General features: G+C 44.9%; 1 protein-coding gene across 9 annotated transcripts in view; it reads right to left on the bottom strand.

The window, feature by feature from the left end:
* celf6 (CUGBP Elav-like family member 6) overlaps nucleotides 1-17605 on the bottom strand; it is a 304079-nt gene that overhangs the window by 19626 nt on the left and 266848 nt on the right. For 5 of the 9 annotated variants that reach the window (XM_007909263.2, XM_007909236.2, XM_042342953.1 and 2 more), the window contains 6 exons: nucleotides 14782-14925; nucleotides 13824-13971; nucleotides 9999-10172; nucleotides 8940-9002; nucleotides 5961-6041; nucleotides 4403-4546 (listed from right to left, as the gene is read on the bottom strand). In XM_007909263.2, coding sequence (XP_007907454.1) covers nucleotides 4403-4546; nucleotides 5961-6041; nucleotides 8940-9002; nucleotides 9999-10172; nucleotides 13824-13971; nucleotides 14782-14925 — 754 coding nt within the window. The remainder of the gene's footprint in view (nucleotides 1-4402; nucleotides 4547-5960; nucleotides 6042-8939; nucleotides 9003-9998; nucleotides 10173-13823; nucleotides 13972-14781; nucleotides 14926-17605) is intronic. The other 4 variants (XM_042342952.1, XM_042342954.1, XM_042342956.1 and 1 more) reach the window with 2 other exon arrangements.

The raw sequence follows: 17605 nt of genomic DNA, 5'->3' as shown, positions 1-17605 counted from the left end.
ACTTAACAGTAAGTCCTGCTGTGTACTCATTTTTAGATAAACCAGCAATTAATCTTACTATTAATCCTCATGAGTGCAATGCCGATTAAGGTTCTCAAGCTTAATGTCTTCTTAAAGAGGGGCAAGGGCGGTAAAATATGAGGGTGGTTTTCTACTGTGCCTTTTTGTTGATTTATTCAACGGTGACACAAGAGGTGAAAACTGTGGACTGGGATGGGTTAACCAAAAATACTTTCGAAAAAGTTCTTGCAAAGTGATGCGTTTCATGTCAGGAGGATGTCTCAAAGGCCTTCGCAGGCTTTAAGTGTAGTGACCGTGTAATTCGCAGGAGAACGTGGCACATGATTTGCGCACACTGATGTCGCATAAACAGTCATGAAGTGAATGAGCGGTTTTATTTGGATGGATTGTTAGCCAGGATACCGGGAGAGAGAAATTCCCTTCTCTTTTCGAAGAGTGTTGTAGGATCTTTTACGTTCACCTGAACAGGCAGGTGGGATCTTGGATTAGTGTCTCAACTACAGCATATACAAGGATTATAGGGTCATTTTTCCCTTAATCCTTCTTGTTCTGCCAGATGATGATTTATAAATGATATAAACTCAGATGGAGCTGATTATGACTTCACTGTTCACCGTAAGACAAGGGAAAAGTGGAAGAGTTACTGTAATGTGCTTGCACAATTTGGTTGAATGTGTAATACAGTCAAGCTTTCTTCTAGGTACGGAGGAAAAGTTAGGAGAATGGGACGAAGCTTGGCTCAGTCGGTAGCACTCGCACTTCTGAATCAGAAAATTGTGGGTTCAAGCCATATCAGGACTTTGAGGTGACAGTCTCTAGGCTGGTGCTCCAGATCCCGATGACACTACTATAGGAAAAGAGAGGCGTGTTTCTCCTGGTGTCTTGTCTAAAAATTCCACAGATAATACTGGTCATTCACATTGTAGCCGTGTGCAAATCGTTGGCCTCATTTGCTTCCAAAATAAACAGTCACTACACTATACATCCTGCGAAGTGCTTCCTGATGTGAATGGCACTATACCAAATGCAATTTCCGGGCCGAGTGAAAGCTTAGGCAAGTTTTGTAACCCTACACGCCTCTGTGAGTAGAACCTGGTTGTTAGTCGATTGGCGGATCACTTTCCAGGGGTAATAATTCCTAAAAAAAAAATCACTCAATCCCAACTTTGTGTGGAATTGGCAGCTGTGTTTCACCCACAAAATACGGTCAATCCACTGTACATTATATTCTGTGAAGCTCTTTGAGATGCCTCAGTGACATGATAAGGCGCTATACCAAATACAAGGATTGTTATTATTATTAAGTATTATTATAATTATCATTCTTGTTTCAAATAATAATAATAATTTGATCACTCAATTCACCACTGTTTGTGGGACGCTACTGCTGTGTGCAATTGGCTGCTGCATTTTGCCCAGAAAATATACAATCAATTCACTTTACAGTATATTCTGTGAAGCGTTTTGAGAAGGCATGAGATCAAATGCAAGGATTATTATTATTGTAAGGATTATTGCAAATGGATAGCTCTTTTCAATAGCTCATTCTGTGCTATAAACTTGTAGACTTCTGTTCCCTTGTCTTTTTCCAGCTATTTTCCGAATGCTGTTTCTTCCTCATTGCTCTCATTTCCCCATTCACCTCACAGCAGTCCACAGCTACAACCTGCAGTCACAGGCCAAATTCCAGCCAGGAGCATTCCCCACCCGGCCATGAATCCCAGAACATCGAACGACAGACCAATCCAGCTCCAAACAACCACAGCCAGTTATAAATGATAAGAAAAAGGAACAAATATTAATCTTAGCAACTAAGCCAAGAGGAAATCAAACGCAAATAGGCTAGGAGTATATAGATCAAAGTTCATCAAAAAACCTTCTGCCTTCAGTGCTTATAAGATACATCACCTACAATCAATCGCACAGTCACTACACTGCACAGTATCAATCCTGTGAAGGTTTCCGCATACGGCAACACCAAGCCGATCAAGTGAAAAGCTATATCTTCCTTGTTGTTATGCAATTTGTGGTTTGTAATCTGTGTTTATAAGTAAGTTACAAATCACCACGGTGATCTGACTGATCAGGGATCATGTTAGGTGACCTCGGATGCACTGGCAGGAACCAGACACATTTATTTTTCCATCCTCTCTCTCCGCTAGTTTCCTCTTCCTTCCCCAGAGTCCTCTGCTCCTATTGTCATCTCAGGGGATTCAGATCTAAGGACACAGGGTTTTGCCCAAGCGAGCGGTCAATGTTTAAGATTGAGCCTTTGATTGCATTTGTGCAGTGCCTTTCACATTAGGAGGACGTCCCAAGGTGTTGGACAATGAGGGGGTTTGCTGCGGGCTGGGATCAGAGAGGGGTGGAGGGCAGGGGGGTAGAGGGAGGTTATTCAATATCACAAATGTTGCAGCGTAGAGGGGAGGAGATAGGAGAGTAGTGTCGCAGCCGATCCCAATCAAGCACAATGTTCCTTGCAGTGATGGTCACTGGAGCAAGTCAGTGTGCCTGATTTTCAGTGGTGACTCAGGAACCCCAACTTCCCCCCCACACCACCTTCCCTTTCGCCACCTCCTCCTCGCCCCCTTTCCATGCGAATAGCCTGCGGAAACTCAACGGCAAGGCTCACGTCTGAATGGCAGGGGTGGTGGAACGACACCTCGATAGGAGGAGAAAGATTCAGAAACAAAAGGCAAAGTATTGCAGATGCTGGAAACCTGAAATAAAAACAGGAGTCGCTGGGAACACGCAGCAGGTCAGGCAGCATCTATGGAGAGAAAAATGAGTTAAAGTTTCAGATCAATAACCTTCCGTCCAAACTCACGAAAGGTCATCGACCTGAAATGTTAACTCATTTTCCTCTCTCCGTAGATGCTGCCTGACCTGCTGAGTGTTTCCAGCGACTTCTGTTATTGTTTGAGAAAGAGTCAGAGTCTTTCTGAAGAAGCGGTGGGAGATTTGATCCAGAAATGTAATGTTTTACAGAGAAGTGAGAGTGAAGCTGCGATTTTGATCTCAAAATTCGAACAACATGATCAACCTTAGAAACTTTACTCTCATTTTTATACACGGATCTCACGTCACCAGTCAATCACCTGTTAATCCCTGTACTATCCCTGAATGCACATGACAGGCTTTCATTTGCCAAAGCCCACATAGATTGCTCCTCACCGAGACTCTTGCCCACTGCTCAATGCAAGGCTCCCTGACCCATTGCACTTACCGTCCAATCCCTTTGCACTCGTCATGTCACGACTCTACAACACTCGTCTAATTAACCGAAGGAGGAACAGTAAAAATTACATCCAAAATAAAAGGATTCAGGGCTTTTTTGTGCTCTTTGCAGTGGAGATTAGCTAACCCCAGCATGGAATGGTTGGGCTCGGTTGAGAAATTGCTCAATGTTGTAATAGGAGGACCATGGGTATGGTGGGTGTTCTGCAAGGATGAGATCAAATTGGCCCAAGGGCCTCCCTCACCCGAATCAATCTTGTGATCTTTTAAGACTGAATCTGGTCATCAAAATAAGGACTGTCTCCTAGGGAACAAGTAGGGTTGAAAGGAACAGGGGAAAAGCACCAGGTAAGCTTCGATTCTAAAAAGCAGTTTACAGTATGGTTCTGTTACATAATGTTGTTGGAAAAAATTGGGAGGTCAGGTTCCTTTTCCCTGAAAGCTTTAGGAATTGCAGAACGTTAACCTGTCACTCTGCGTCCTTAAATGTTATCACATCAACATCATCGCAAGAGAACTTTGGATGAAGACATCCCTTTGGCCCATTCGATCTCATCCATCACCAGTGCCACTGCTATAGTCTTCTCAGATACAGCATCTCAGCTAGTCTACACTGCAGTGCCAGGTTTTCCTAGGCTTTATTTTAAAGGGCTAATTGTAATGAAATTTCAGGCGTCGATCGCATCAAAGCTCTTTTAAAAAAAAACTTAAAAGTAAATCGGCTCGACAGTCATGGCAATGCTCTGCAATGCATTTAGCTGTGGAAGTCTGAAGTTTTCCTCACACCCCACAGGCGAGAGTGAGCGTGAGCGTGCGAGAGTGAGCGTGAGTTGCGTGTGGGCGACTGTGATTGTGGTGTGGGCAACAGAACCGCCTTCTGCATCAAATAATTCCACCGCACGAGAAACTGGGCATCCCAAAACTACGTGCTGCGGAGGAGATCGCAACTGGTCAAAGATTCCTAAGCAGAAGGCTCGCAATAATTGCCTTTGCTTCTACAAAGGACTCCCTCCGCTCTACCACTGCACCTGTTTCCCTCTGCCCTCTCCCCCCCGCCCACCCCCCCACCCACACCCCCCCACCACACCCCGACATATCAAGCCACCCAAGAAGGCTGCCCGACCGAGCAAGGGATTTCACTCACCGAAGCATTTACTTTGGTTGGTGGCGCGGTCAACAAAGACTTTAGCAGAGATGACATTGCCAAAAGGCATGAACATCTGCATCAGTTCAGCGTCTCCGAACTCCTGCGGCAGATGGTAGATGAACAGATTGCAGCCCTCTGGTCCTGGGGGGTGGGGAGAGAGAACAAACGGCGCTGTCAGCTATTTGCAGCATTCAGGTGCAATGACATTCAGCATTAAATCATTCCCCTTCACAGCACGTGAAACACAACGGCAGGGATCCAACCCCCGACCCACCGTCAGGCATTTCTTCACAGACAGGCAGGTATCTTGACCCGCGCCTCTCTCGGTTCACATCCCAACCCCATATGAAAGAAGGGCCCCCCTCAGTGTGCTTCACCATCCGTCACATTGCTCAATGTGCACGTGAGGGAGGCTGTGATAGTATCAACCCTTTCTACCGCAAACCAAACTGCCGAGAGTTCCTTCCGTTCGGCGCACACATGGCCTCATTGCCTGGGATGCAGCACGCACCCTCTCCGAAGAAGGACCCATCCCACTTCATCATCTAACCCCGGAGAGTTTAGTCGCTGGTTGGAAAAGAGCCAAGGGTTGTGATTTTGGGGTTACTGCTGGAGTTTGACCAGCTAAAGCGATTCAGTCTTAATTGGTTGGTTCATAAACCAGCCCCAAAAGAAGGCAAGATCCTACATATTTATCGCCATCCGTCGCATTGCTAAATGTCAACACGATGAAAGACTTTGATGGCAATTCCATTCATTGACACGGCATAGATGGCACAGTCAGAAACAAAGAATGAAATAGTGATATTGAAACTACTGAGAAAATCCAAATCTTTTTTTTGGGGGGTGGGGTCAGTGGGTGTTTGACACATGTCTAAACCCGTTACCATGCTTACAAGTAGCCAAACTAGACTGCAAGTTCCATGTATGGAAATTCCCATAACTGTCTGGCCAGCTTTCTGCTGCTTGTCCAGCTAGGACCACCCTACCTGTTAGGGCTTTGACTTACAGGGTTAACAGGAGCTGAGTGGGAAGAGTCCCTACCCTTATCCCCAAAAATTGGTCTGCCCTTCCTACCGACAAGCCAGGCTGGAGTGTTGTGGACTTGCCTGGCTCTGGAACCGGACCACAGACAGCCACAGAGGGTTGACTCAAATTTGGATATCGGAGTGAAGAAATGCTTCCTTTCCTGAGTTCTAACCATCTTGGTTGTGATATTAAGGCTGTGCCCTTGTGTAACCGGAGTGTAGTGAAGACCCACTGTGAAGCTACCCCACTTTCCCCCCTGCTCGGGTCCTGACCCAACTGTCCAGCGCCTTGGGACGTCCTCTCGACGTGAAAGGCGCTCTATAAATGGAATCTTGTTGTTGTTGTTGATGAAGGGCGCTACGTAGCACATTCCCAATACTTCAAAAGCTCTCATGGACAGGAAGGTCCAAGCTGGACAATTATTTGGGGAGCTTGCCAATACTTTATACTAATAGATGCCTGACTACGAGAGGCCCTGGAGGAGTGATTGTAAGAGTAAATTGAACAAAAGGAAGTAATGGCTTACCTTCTCTCTGTTGCTGAGGAATTATGGGTGGTTGCTGTGGAAATGCCTGACTAATCGGAGCGTAGGCCGCTGGGTAGGCCGCTGTGGAAATGAAGGGAAAAATAAATCCGTCTCATTCTTCAATTCGTTGGCACATTCGAACATCGATAATCGTCACCATTCATTGAGTTACTAAATGGCATGGGCAGGATTACCGTAGGGCTTCAATAATGGTGCAAGTGGTCAAGAGAGAAATTACCCATTTCCTGAAGAGTAAAGATTAAAATACCCAATTATTAGCAAATGGATTTCCTCTGACTCACATCTCTGGTGTTTGTTTTCCATGAGCTGTGGCTCATTCAGTAACTCACCCAACAATGAACTGGGGTCATTCTGGAGAGTTACGGTCAACCAGGCATCACAACTGAGCATCGATCCTGCTCTCCCCTGATATCCACACACTCACACACCTTCGGTCAAGAGTCAATAGGCAGCAATTGGGAGCAGGTCCTATTCTAGTCTTGCTCTTCCCTTAGGTGAGGGGCAACCTGGAGCGTAGACACCACCATTACCCTGGCTGAGATCATTGGACGCCAACCAACTACCAATTGGCTCCGCTTGTCTGGCTCCGGCTCGTCCCTTGTGCTTTTTTCATCCCTTTCAGCCACTATGCCCTGAATCTCTAGAACTCTCTCCCTCAATCCCTCCATCTTGCCTTGTCCTTCAGTCCGTGCCTGAAAACCTTCCTCTTCAAGCGTGCCTACAGTCACCTCCGCACCTCTCCCTGGCTCGGCGTCGTGCTCTGCCATTGACAAGCGCTCTGGGATGCTGTAAGTCTAGGGGTGCTATATAAATGCAAGTTATTGTTGTTAATATCTACTGTAGGGTTTAGAGCTTTCATCACCAATGCTCACAATCTCTCTATTGAAAGGCAGGTAATCCCCTCATTGGGGAATGAGGCTCAGAGGCTTCTGTTCAGAATTTCCATCAGAAATATAGCTTTCATCGTGCCTCAGAGCCTTTTTTGAGCAAAACCAATTTCCCGTCACCAAATGGGCCAGTTTGACTGGCTCAGTGTTATTCGTTATATATGTTGTATTTGTTATTTGAATAGTGTTATACACGGACCTCAGCATTGCGCAACCCCCGCCACCCATAACACCCTCGCCCCACACCCCCCCCACCTCCAGCATGGATTTTTATTATATAAAAAAATTATTCAATAAATAAGCAACTCCTGTCTCTGAACGTTACGTGGCAAATTTTAATTCATGGGTGTATTAGCTTCCATCAACGGCTTAGCGGTGTAAATGCCAACTGTCGGAGTAGAAAGTCGCAAGTTCGATTCATCTTTTAGAATCATAGAATATTACAGCCTGTGCCGGATCTTTGGAAGAGCTACGTATTCAGTTCCACTCCCTCGCTCTTTCTCCATATCTTTGCAAATATTTCCTCTTCAAGTACCTATTGTATTCCCTTTCGAAAGTTGTTATTGAATCTGTTTCCACCAGCCTTTCAGGCAGTGCATTCCAGACCGTAACAACACTGCTGAACATGTTGGCGCTGAGCTTGGTGTTAGGTCACTGTAATTGTTATCAGTTGGGAGGGGCTTTCTCGCTTTCAATCTCCCCTGTCCCGAGCTGGTGGAAGGTGCGCGTGATTGAATGTCAGGCAAGGGCTGTGATGCTCTCCCACAATCCATGGCCTCCTAACACTCTCTGTTGCAGCCACGAGAGGGAGACAAAGGAGGGAACATTCGAGCCCCTGAACTATCTTCCTGAAATGCAGGAAAATAGAAAAGTCACAAGATCGGTTCGGATGAAGAAGGCTCTTCGACCGATCTGATCTCATCCCTCGAGAACACCCTCCCCCCATCATAACATCAAGAGCTGCTTTTTAAATGAATGAATTGGAGGAGGGAAACTAAAGAATTCACATATTCTGGTTGGGGGAGGGAGAAGCTGAGAATATATAGAACATAAATTTACAGTGAGGAAGAGTGAAATGTACCCGAAGCGATCTACACAGCGTAAGGATAGGCAAACTGACAGAGTGCCTCCATGATCAAAGACACAGCAATATGACTTCTGAGTGTGATGACAGATGTGAAACCTTTGTAAGCTGATGGCATTATTACAATAAAACAAGTGACTGCAACTTCTCAACAATCTTATTTACCCCCTCTACACGACAGGATCAATCACTCCCAAACTAGAGCCTTCACAAAGCAGTTCAGTATTTTAAGAGAAGGACATTGTGTTATTTTCAGTCAATGATTTGCAGATTGATTGCTATCAAAGGCTATTTCTTTAGTGAGTGCCATCTACATATACAGCTCCACACGTCAGTGTTTGTTATTTACTCACTGTGAAGCAAATAATGGGCACATAGGAATGAACCTGAAGTGATCAATTCACATTTTGCCTTAATGGGATAATAATTATAATAATAATACTCCTTGCAGTTGATTTAGCATCTTTGAGACATCGTTAAGACATCTCAAAATGCTTCACAGGGTATACCATACTGTGATGTGACTGTGTCTTTTGTGGTTGAAACGCGGCAGTCAATCTGCACGCAGCAATGTCTGGCAAATAGCAGCGTGTGACCAATTTTGTTGGCCAGGACAACGGGAGAGAGAAATTCCACCGTGATATCTTTAACATCCACTTGAACGAAATGGGACTACGGTTTAATGTCTCATGTGCAGGTTGGCACCTCTGACAATCCAGTGCTCCCCAAGCACTGCAGGGATGTGAGGCCTATTAATCATTCCTAGGTGTGCATTATCCTGAGGAGTACATAGAAATATGTCGAGAGCAAGATCCAATCGTTGTGTCAGGTGGAAGTGAAGACTCTCTCCTTCTCTGACACAAGCGCACCCACGTAATACAATGTCGTCTGCTTTGCCTTGCCAATCCCACACACATCTTTACATCAAGAAACATTTGACCAAATGGGTCAACAATGAACCATGCAATGGGAAGGTTATTTATTGACCTGTATAGTGCTGCATGCCTGCGTAAGCCTGCTGCAAGGGGTCAGCCACTGTTGGACTTTGGGCTAGGGAGAAAACAGGAAGGAGAAGCAGAGAATGAATAAGGCAGATTCATCACTAAACACAGGCACATTGAGCTGTGAATATACCATCTAAAGCAGAATGGAGCCAGAGAAGGTAGACAAAGAGAGAGAGAGAGAAAGAGAGAGAGAGATATCAGGCCAATAGCACATGTCCTTTGGAATATAACTTATCGAGCGTTTAAAGATGCAGCAAGGCAATAGTTTGTACAATAGCGCTGCATATGTTACATGATACAACCACTTTCACATGGTTTCCTGAAATTTTTTGAAACGATTTCAGGATTTTTCCACAATTCTGCACAATCTTACATTTGAAGGCAGACTAAGACAGGTGACGGAATTTCAGACCTAGAGAGAGATAGAGAGGTCCCAAAAGCAATATAAATTTAGCAGCCATAAAGAAGCTCTCAAAATACCATCTGAATGTGTATATATCTCACTAGCTACAAATAGAACAAGCATTGTCATGATTCCATTTGTAGGGATATTAAATCACTCTCTCTCTTTCTGTCTTTCTGAAGCCCAACCTCAGTTTGGAGCTCTCTGCTATATCACAATGTGTGATATATGTTCTTTATTCATCTTTATTCATCTATCGTGAACAAAGAACTCCCTTTGCCTCCGCATGGCCTGCTTTGCATCATTTATTGGCGAGATTCCGTGATGAGGAATGCCGCACAGGGATTGCGCCCTGGTAGTTGATCGTGTCCGAGCTTGTGAGTCAGTGTGACATCTCTCCTTAGATTCCTAATTACTAATTCTCATTCCATGACCACATAAATCACCCCCTTCCCTTCCCTCTTGTCACCCCACATCCCCCTCTCTCTCCCCCACCACCTATCTCTCTCTCTAACCTTCTCTTGCCTTTGAAAAAATATAAAACAAATACAACTGTCCTTTACAACGTTGAGACTTTCTCCGATAAAATACTCTCCTAAAGTTGGTGATCAGCCTCGGCAATTCCCTGTGGTGGCGTACCTGGGTATGGATGGATGCCATTGGCGTAGATGGCATCTGATGTTGGCTGCCCATTGGTTTGTGGTGGCATCGCACTGAATCCGTTGACTCCGATGGGCGCTGCTATGCTGGGAACTGCAGCTGCACTGATTCCAGGCGGTGTGCTGGTGCCTACAGAAGATAGGAAGGCACATTCTATAAGAAAGTACAACAACAACTTGTATTTTTATAGCGCCTTTCAAGTGTTCAAGCATTTCTACAACATGTCAAACAATCAATAATAATAATAATAATTTGGTCGCTCAATGCACAACTGTTCGGTGCACAATTGGCTGACGGGTTTACCCACCAAATATACAGTCAATTCGCTTTACAGTATATTCCGTGAAGCGCTTTCAGACGTCTCGACAATGTGATGAGGTGCTATATCAAGCAGAAAGTGCTATATTTATTATTATCATTATCTCAGAACATTTAGGCAGCTCTTACCTGATAGTATTAACAATAATCCTTAAGTTTGATATAACCCTATCATGGTGGGTGGACATCTCCAAGTACTTCACAGGATTTACTGTAAAGTGTAATGATTGTACTTTGTAGGCGAGCACGGCAGCCAATTTATGCACTGCAATATCCCACAAACAGCCATGAGTGACCAATTTTATTCAGGGGATTGTTGGCCAGGATACTGGGACAAACCTCCTTCTTTTTTTTTGAATAGTGCCATGAGATCTTTAATGCCCACCTGAGCAGGCAAACGGGACCTTGGTTTAATGCCTCATCTCAGACAACGGCATCTTCAACAGTGCAGTGCACCCCCAGCATTCTGGAGAGGCATCTTAGATTATATGAGTTTCAAGTCCCAAAGTGGGGCTTGACCTCCTAAGGTGAGAGCTCTACCAACTGAACCAGGTTGACACACTAGTATAGGACACTATAGGCACAGCAATTCCTTGTAGTCTTTGCCTGTTTAAGACCATTTTATCTTAAAATGTAAGACAACACAGAATCGTGGAAAATTCTTCAATCAGACCCTAATTTACAAGCTGGTTTATCTTTACAAACTGCGGAAAAACGGCTTGGAAATTAAGATCGAAATGAAGAATTTTCCACGATTCTGAGCAATCGTAAATTTTAAGACAATATGACCTTATAACAGACTAAGATTAGATGGAATTTGGGGAGTCTGGAACTGCTTAACTACTGTACCTGCCATTCACTTGTACTGTGAGGCAGCTGATTCTATTTATAAATACAGGCATTGGCGATGAGATTAATGGTGTAAGATTATATTATCATATTAACTTCCTTGCGTGCAATACATCGGAAATGTCAATGTACCTATTATAGTTTTCAGACTTACTGTTATGCCGCAGTTGAGGCAGACTGGAGCACAGCTATAAAGCTAAGATAATTAAAATGAAGTTCAGACATGTGTTGCCCTAACCTACATATCGGGTCCTAATTTGCAATATTTGCAAAAGGGATGGGAAGTGCTAATTTTAGCCCCCTGAGGGCTTGGATTCAGGGCAGTGATTTTGAAAAGCTAAGACCTCATTCAGAACAGCATTCACAGGAGAATCTCTGCCTTTTCGTTTCCTGTTAATTCTGCAAGCCAAAGCCCTAGTAGGTAGGATAGTCCTTTGTGGACAATCTTGTGGACAACCCTGCTCACCTAAACTCTCCAGGATAAGGTAAGCAGTGTCCTTCCAGGGAGAAAATACGCACTCTGTGTCTTGACAAATGGGGACCACATATCAGGGGAATTCTCAATTGTTCCTTACTTTTGGGGGGAGATTTGTAAGTATGGCGATGGGTTTCTGAGTTTGTTACACACTCAGTTGATCAACCCTCCCTCCCCCCCTCCCACTGTGGACTGTGGAGTCCTGTAGCGTGGTGGTTAGTGCGCTCGCCTCGTAAGCGAGAGGACTGAGGTTCGATTCTCTGGTGAGGCAAAACTTTAGGCAAGTTTCCTTACGCCACACGTCTCTGTTTACTTAGCAGTTAGTTGGTATTCGATTGGCGGATTGCTTTACGGGGGTAATAATCCTGCCAAAAAATAAAAATGGTGGTCACTCAATCCACAACTGTTTGTGGGGCACTGTTGTGCGCAATTGGCTGTGCATTTCTCCCATAAAATATACAGTCACTCCACTTTACAATATATTCTGTGAAGTGCTTTGAGACGTTTTAATGAGGTGACAAACCTCTATATCAAGTGCAAGGATTATAAATATTATTATTATTCTCCGATAATTATACGGGGACGCTCCAAGTCTGGCCGATGTAAATAAATTTCACAGTTCAAGGGAGTGTGGCGTTCAGATCCACAGGACTGCAATACACACAGTCGATCACCCAACACCGTCAGAGATTTATATCCCTCTAAAATGCACATTTTTAAATCAGTAAATGGAGATTAGTCAACAAATTATGCGTCTCTGATTTGACAGGATGGTTGGCCTTCATTAGCTATGGTCTCCTCATCTGAGAAGCCAATTGTCTCGAGGTGATGTTAGTCATTTCTTTTATAAAGGCAGGACCCAAAATGAACTTGTAGACATGATGCGAACTGATGTATTGGCAGTGGTTGAATTACACTGTTGTGTGGGCATCCGATGTAGCATTGCAAAGCAACTCAACATCACACGCACGTGATCATTTTATTCTACATGGAGCTGATGAACTGGTTATTAGTAAAAAAAAATGAGTTCAAGAAGCAGCTTGGTGCTGTAATGGGAAGCTGGTGCCCCCGATGGATGAGATCACATGGACTGAAGGGCCTTCTCCTGACCTGTTCTCGGGATCTCACAGGGTATCACGGCATCAAAGCAGCTCTCAAATGAATTTGGGATTTCTGGCACAGTGCGGTGTTATATTTAACTGTGGGACGTCAAGACAATTCACAGGCTTTCCTGACAGTTGGTATCATAGCTTTAACTCTGTGATACGCACACCGATACCCACACTGATATAATAATCATAATAATCCTTGCATTTGATATAGTGCCTTATTACGTCTTCGAGATGTCTCAAACCGCTTCACAGGATATACTGTAAGGTTAAACACCCACAAAAATATATACATACTGATGTTCACACACTGATACACACATGCTGATATACACACTCTGAAATGCACACAGACACACAAATTGAGTTACAAAAACAACAAAATTACATTTCTATAGAGCCTTTCACATCGAGAGGACGTCCCAAGGCGCTGGAAATCATTCTTTCGGATCCAAGCTGGGGTCGGGATCGAGGAGGGTGGAGAGCAAGGTGTGGGGAAGGAGGGTGACCGAAGGCACGGTCAAATAGGAGGGTCTTGAGCCGGGTCTTGGGAGAGGCAAGAGAGGTGGCAAGGCAGAGGGTCTGCGAGATGGAGCAGAGGGTGTGGGCAGAGTGGCTGAAGGCTCGGTCGCCAATGGTAGGACGGGCGAGGCGGGGGACGTGAAGCAGGTCATAGCTCTCTGATCGGAAGGAGCGAGCAGGATTAGGGGGTTAGGAGATTGCAGAGGCGGTGGGTGGGGAGCAAGGCCATGGAGGTCTTTGAAGGTGAGGACCAGGATCTTGAACTGTATCCTCTGTGTGATGGGAAGCCAGTGGAGTCAGGCGAGGATGGGGGTCACACTGATATGCACATACCAATGTACACACACTGATACACACACACATACACATACACACACACTCCCAAGTAGCTTTGAGTTGTGTTTACCAACATATTACTCAGAGCTACTCATTGAAACACGGAGAGCGACACAGTTCAGTTACCCGCACATGTCAGTGGGCACAATGACGTGTGGTCCCTGACAAGATCAAAGACGATGGGCTCGGACGTACCTGATGATGGTGTCATCGGTGTGGCTACGAGTCCGTTCACGTTGAAGGCTGCCATCTGCTGCATCTGTGCTGCTGCAATGGCAGCCATGGGATTCAGGTAGGTGCCCTGTGCCGCTGCCATCAGGGCTGCCTGTTGTTGCATTAACTGCTGGGTGGAAGAAAGAAAGAAAGCAGATTTTCACACCAAGTCCTCTGCAGTTTGGCCGCATAATCACACATGGCAACCCCCGACCTACCACGGCAAGCACAATACACGGCCCAGAGCACTGCACCATCCCGAGCGGCTCTGTCTCCCTCTCTCTCCTGGGTGCGGTTGCTCACATTCTGGCCTCTGGGGCAAGCGGTTTCATGGGTTCAAGCCCCATATCGGAACTTAGAGCTCATGGAATAACGTAAGCAGCGGTGGATCCACACCTGGTCACTCGCTCTGCTGCCAATGGGATAGGAGGCAGGATATCTGATGGGTGAAGCTGAAGGGAAGATCTTTCACTCTATCAGCTTCAACCCAATTCAGCAAGACACTACATAAGAGGGAGGCTGGTAAATTGGGGAGGTGCTCAAACTTAGGCTTGCTCAAACTTGGGCTAATAGGCCTTGGTGATATCCACGCAGCTGCCTGTAATCATGCAAATCTATCTATACCAGGATAATGTTCCTCTTTATTGCTGGTTTGTCATATAAATCACGTAACCTGCCAGCTTCTGGACATTGTCAGTCCATATGCTATTAATTTAACCTGCATTTTCGACCCCAAATGAATCAAATAACGAACACTGTTGCAATGCAATACGATCAATGTAACTCCAAACAAAAATACATATCAATATCCGTACAACACAAGAACAGTTCTCAGTTATTCCTTGAATAAAGTGGACGGCTGACATGGTGTAGCTTTACTGTTTCCTCAACAGGTGAGGCGGTGATCAGCCAAAGCATTGGCTTTACTTTGGTCACTCACCGCTTGAGTGTAGGCTCCGTAGGCTCCAAACTGGATTGCCATGGGATTAAATATGCCGAGCTGCCCTGCCATCTGATGCATGCGCCTGAGTGTGCGCTCCTTGTCTGTGTCGGCAAATTTCACCACCAGGCTGGACGACGCACCCTAGAAAGAGGACATGGGACCTTCAGAAAACAACACAGCTCCTCTCCCTCACTGCCCACGTCCCCTGCAGAACCTCCCACCTCGTGATTTTAACACTGAAAATTTTAATAGAAAACCTTTACTTAAGTGCACCGAATTTGCCAAACACACGGAAGGTCATAATTATAATAATCTGTGCATTTGATTTGGCGCTTTATCACATCGTTGAGACATTTGAAACGCTTCACAGAATATGTTGTAAAGTGGATTTTGACTATATTTTGTGGGCGGATGCGGCAGCCAGTTTGCGCACAGCAATGTCCCACGAACAGCCGTGGATTGAATAACTAATTTTATTTGGGGGATCCCTCCACTAATATTGGTCACTCGCTTTGTGGCTGCTTTCTGGGACAATGCTACACACAAATTGGCTGCAATGTTCGCCTACAAAATAAACAGTGATTACGATTCACAAAATACAGGTAGTAGCCAAATGGCCCATTCTTATGTTGCACGTTCTATGATTCTAACAGTGAACTACTGTCTTCATTCACACCAGGCACAACTGTTACATTAATCCTAAATAGCTCTTTCAACTCTTTGCTCCAGTCAATGACATTGATAATACATGCTTATTATTAGAGGCTGATTTGCCTATGAATACAGTCACTACACTTTACAGTAAATCCCGTGAAGTGCTTGGAAAGGCCTACCTGACATATGCTGTATTAAATGAAAGGATTATTACTATTATTATTATTAAATGAATACTTTTGCTTCCGATGTTTTTTTCTCCCTGATGATTTTTGTAGAGCGCTTTGAGCTCTTTAATTCAGTCTCAGGGGTTGTGTGTGTTGACTCTTTATTCAATGAAAGTGAATGTGAGAGTGTGTCCAACTGTAATGCCTCACAGACTGAGGTGCATTCCTCCTCACCTCTAAATGTCATTCAATGGAAGTGCATTAGCTATCGTAACGTTAAATGGAAAAATGACCTGTAAAGAATTGTGACAAACTGCTGTTCTGGGTCTATGTCTCTGTTAAACACTATCTGCTTCACTTTTCTCCTGCTTTGTAGAATTGCATTTGATACAGTGACTTTTACTTGAGCAGGACGTCTCAAAGTGCTTCACGGGATTCAATGTATTATAGTGCAGTGACTGTTTATTTTTTAGGCAAACACAACAACCAATTTGCACCCATCAATGTCCCACAAACAGTCATGGAGTGAACGACCAATTTTATTTAGGGGATTGTTGGCCAGGTCACCAGGAGAGAGAGACTGCCTTCTCTTTTCCAATATTGCCATGGGATCTTTAACATCTGGCTGAACAGGCAGAAGGGACCTCGGTTTAACTTCCCGTCCGAAGGATGTCACCTCCGACAAAGCAGCTCCTCACTGGATCGTTAGCCTGGACTGTGAAACAGTCACAACCTTTTGCTGGAACCACTCTCGGAGGTGAGAGTGCTGCCAACTGAGCCAAAGCTGATATCAAAATAGTTAAAAATAATCCTTGCATTTGATACAGAGCCTTTTGCATCAAGAGGACGCCTCAAAAACACTTGGATTTGACAGTAGAGTGTGGCGATTTTGCAGGCTTACGTCCACAAGCGTGGTAGCAGTCGACACCCTTGTTCTTCACTTAATTATGACTTAGTTGAGAGCGAAGGCAAGATATAAGGCAGTGGGAATCTCTTCTTGCTATCCTGCTACTGCTGGCCTCGGCTTCCCGTCATTCCCAATGACGATTTGCCGAAGGGGAATGCGTGTTATCCGTGGGAAGTGCATCTTCACCTCCATCAAGGTTGGCATATAAGTGAAAATCAATTATTTTTCCCATGCCAGATTCCACTGTTCTATTGACTCTGCAGCTTCCTGCAGTAGGTAAGGAAGCCAGGCTGAACCGTGGACTAAATCAGGCTTGCTCTCCTAATTAAAGGCACTCAGAGCCCTGGGGATTAAACCTAACTTAAAGATAAACTATCAAAGAGATTTTCTACCAAGGGACTATACTGCTTCTTCCAAGCAATGCAAATGCGAGACTCTTCCTGCCTTACGTTCCCTCAGCCCACTAACACTCGCATTTCAGCAAAGCGTCGTCTCTCAGACCTCCTGAATCGCTTGCAACTTTTGTAAAGGTTACAGAAAGGAATGCAGAGCCGGGAGCTTAATGGTGCGAGCTTGTTTTATGAACTCTTATGAAACATATGCAATATTTTACAGTCGTGACTCCCTGACTCGCTCTACACTATGTTGAAGAATAATGGATACTTGAAGGTGACTGGAAGGCAATAATTTACCCAAAGAATTCACGAGGAGCTGTAGGCAGAGAGAACGCAGCTTGAGCCGTTTATAATTGTCATCTTGACTCTAAGGTTAGGTTATAGCCTTGAAATCACTCTCCGGCATCCTTTTGTTAATAAAATGTAGTGCTTCAATTTCTCCCTGTGCTTTCTGCTCTGGTTCCTGGCTTGTTGTTTGCCTTTATCACCTCATTCAAGGTCCCCCCCCACACACACACCCACCCCACATACCAGATAAGGTGCCATGTACCTGAAGCTGCCTTTTGCAACACTAATCTTGTGTCGTCTTGTACTGCTGTCTTGGCACATCTTGAAGTTTTACATTTTCAGTGTGACCCGAGTCCCGTTATCATGCTAGTCGGGTTGCAGAATCACCCCCGTGTCACTTCCTGCATGCT

This window comes from Callorhinchus milii, unplaced genomic scaffold, assembly GCF_018977255.1.
Source record: "Callorhinchus milii isolate IMCB2004 unplaced genomic scaffold, IMCB_Cmil_1.0 Scaffold22, whole genome shotgun sequence".
Lineage (NCBI taxonomy): Eukaryota > Metazoa > Chordata > Chondrichthyes > Chimaeriformes > Callorhinchidae > Callorhinchus > Callorhinchus milii.
Note: the sequence above shows the minus strand (reverse complement) of the source record. Positions and strands in the feature narration are given on the sequence as shown.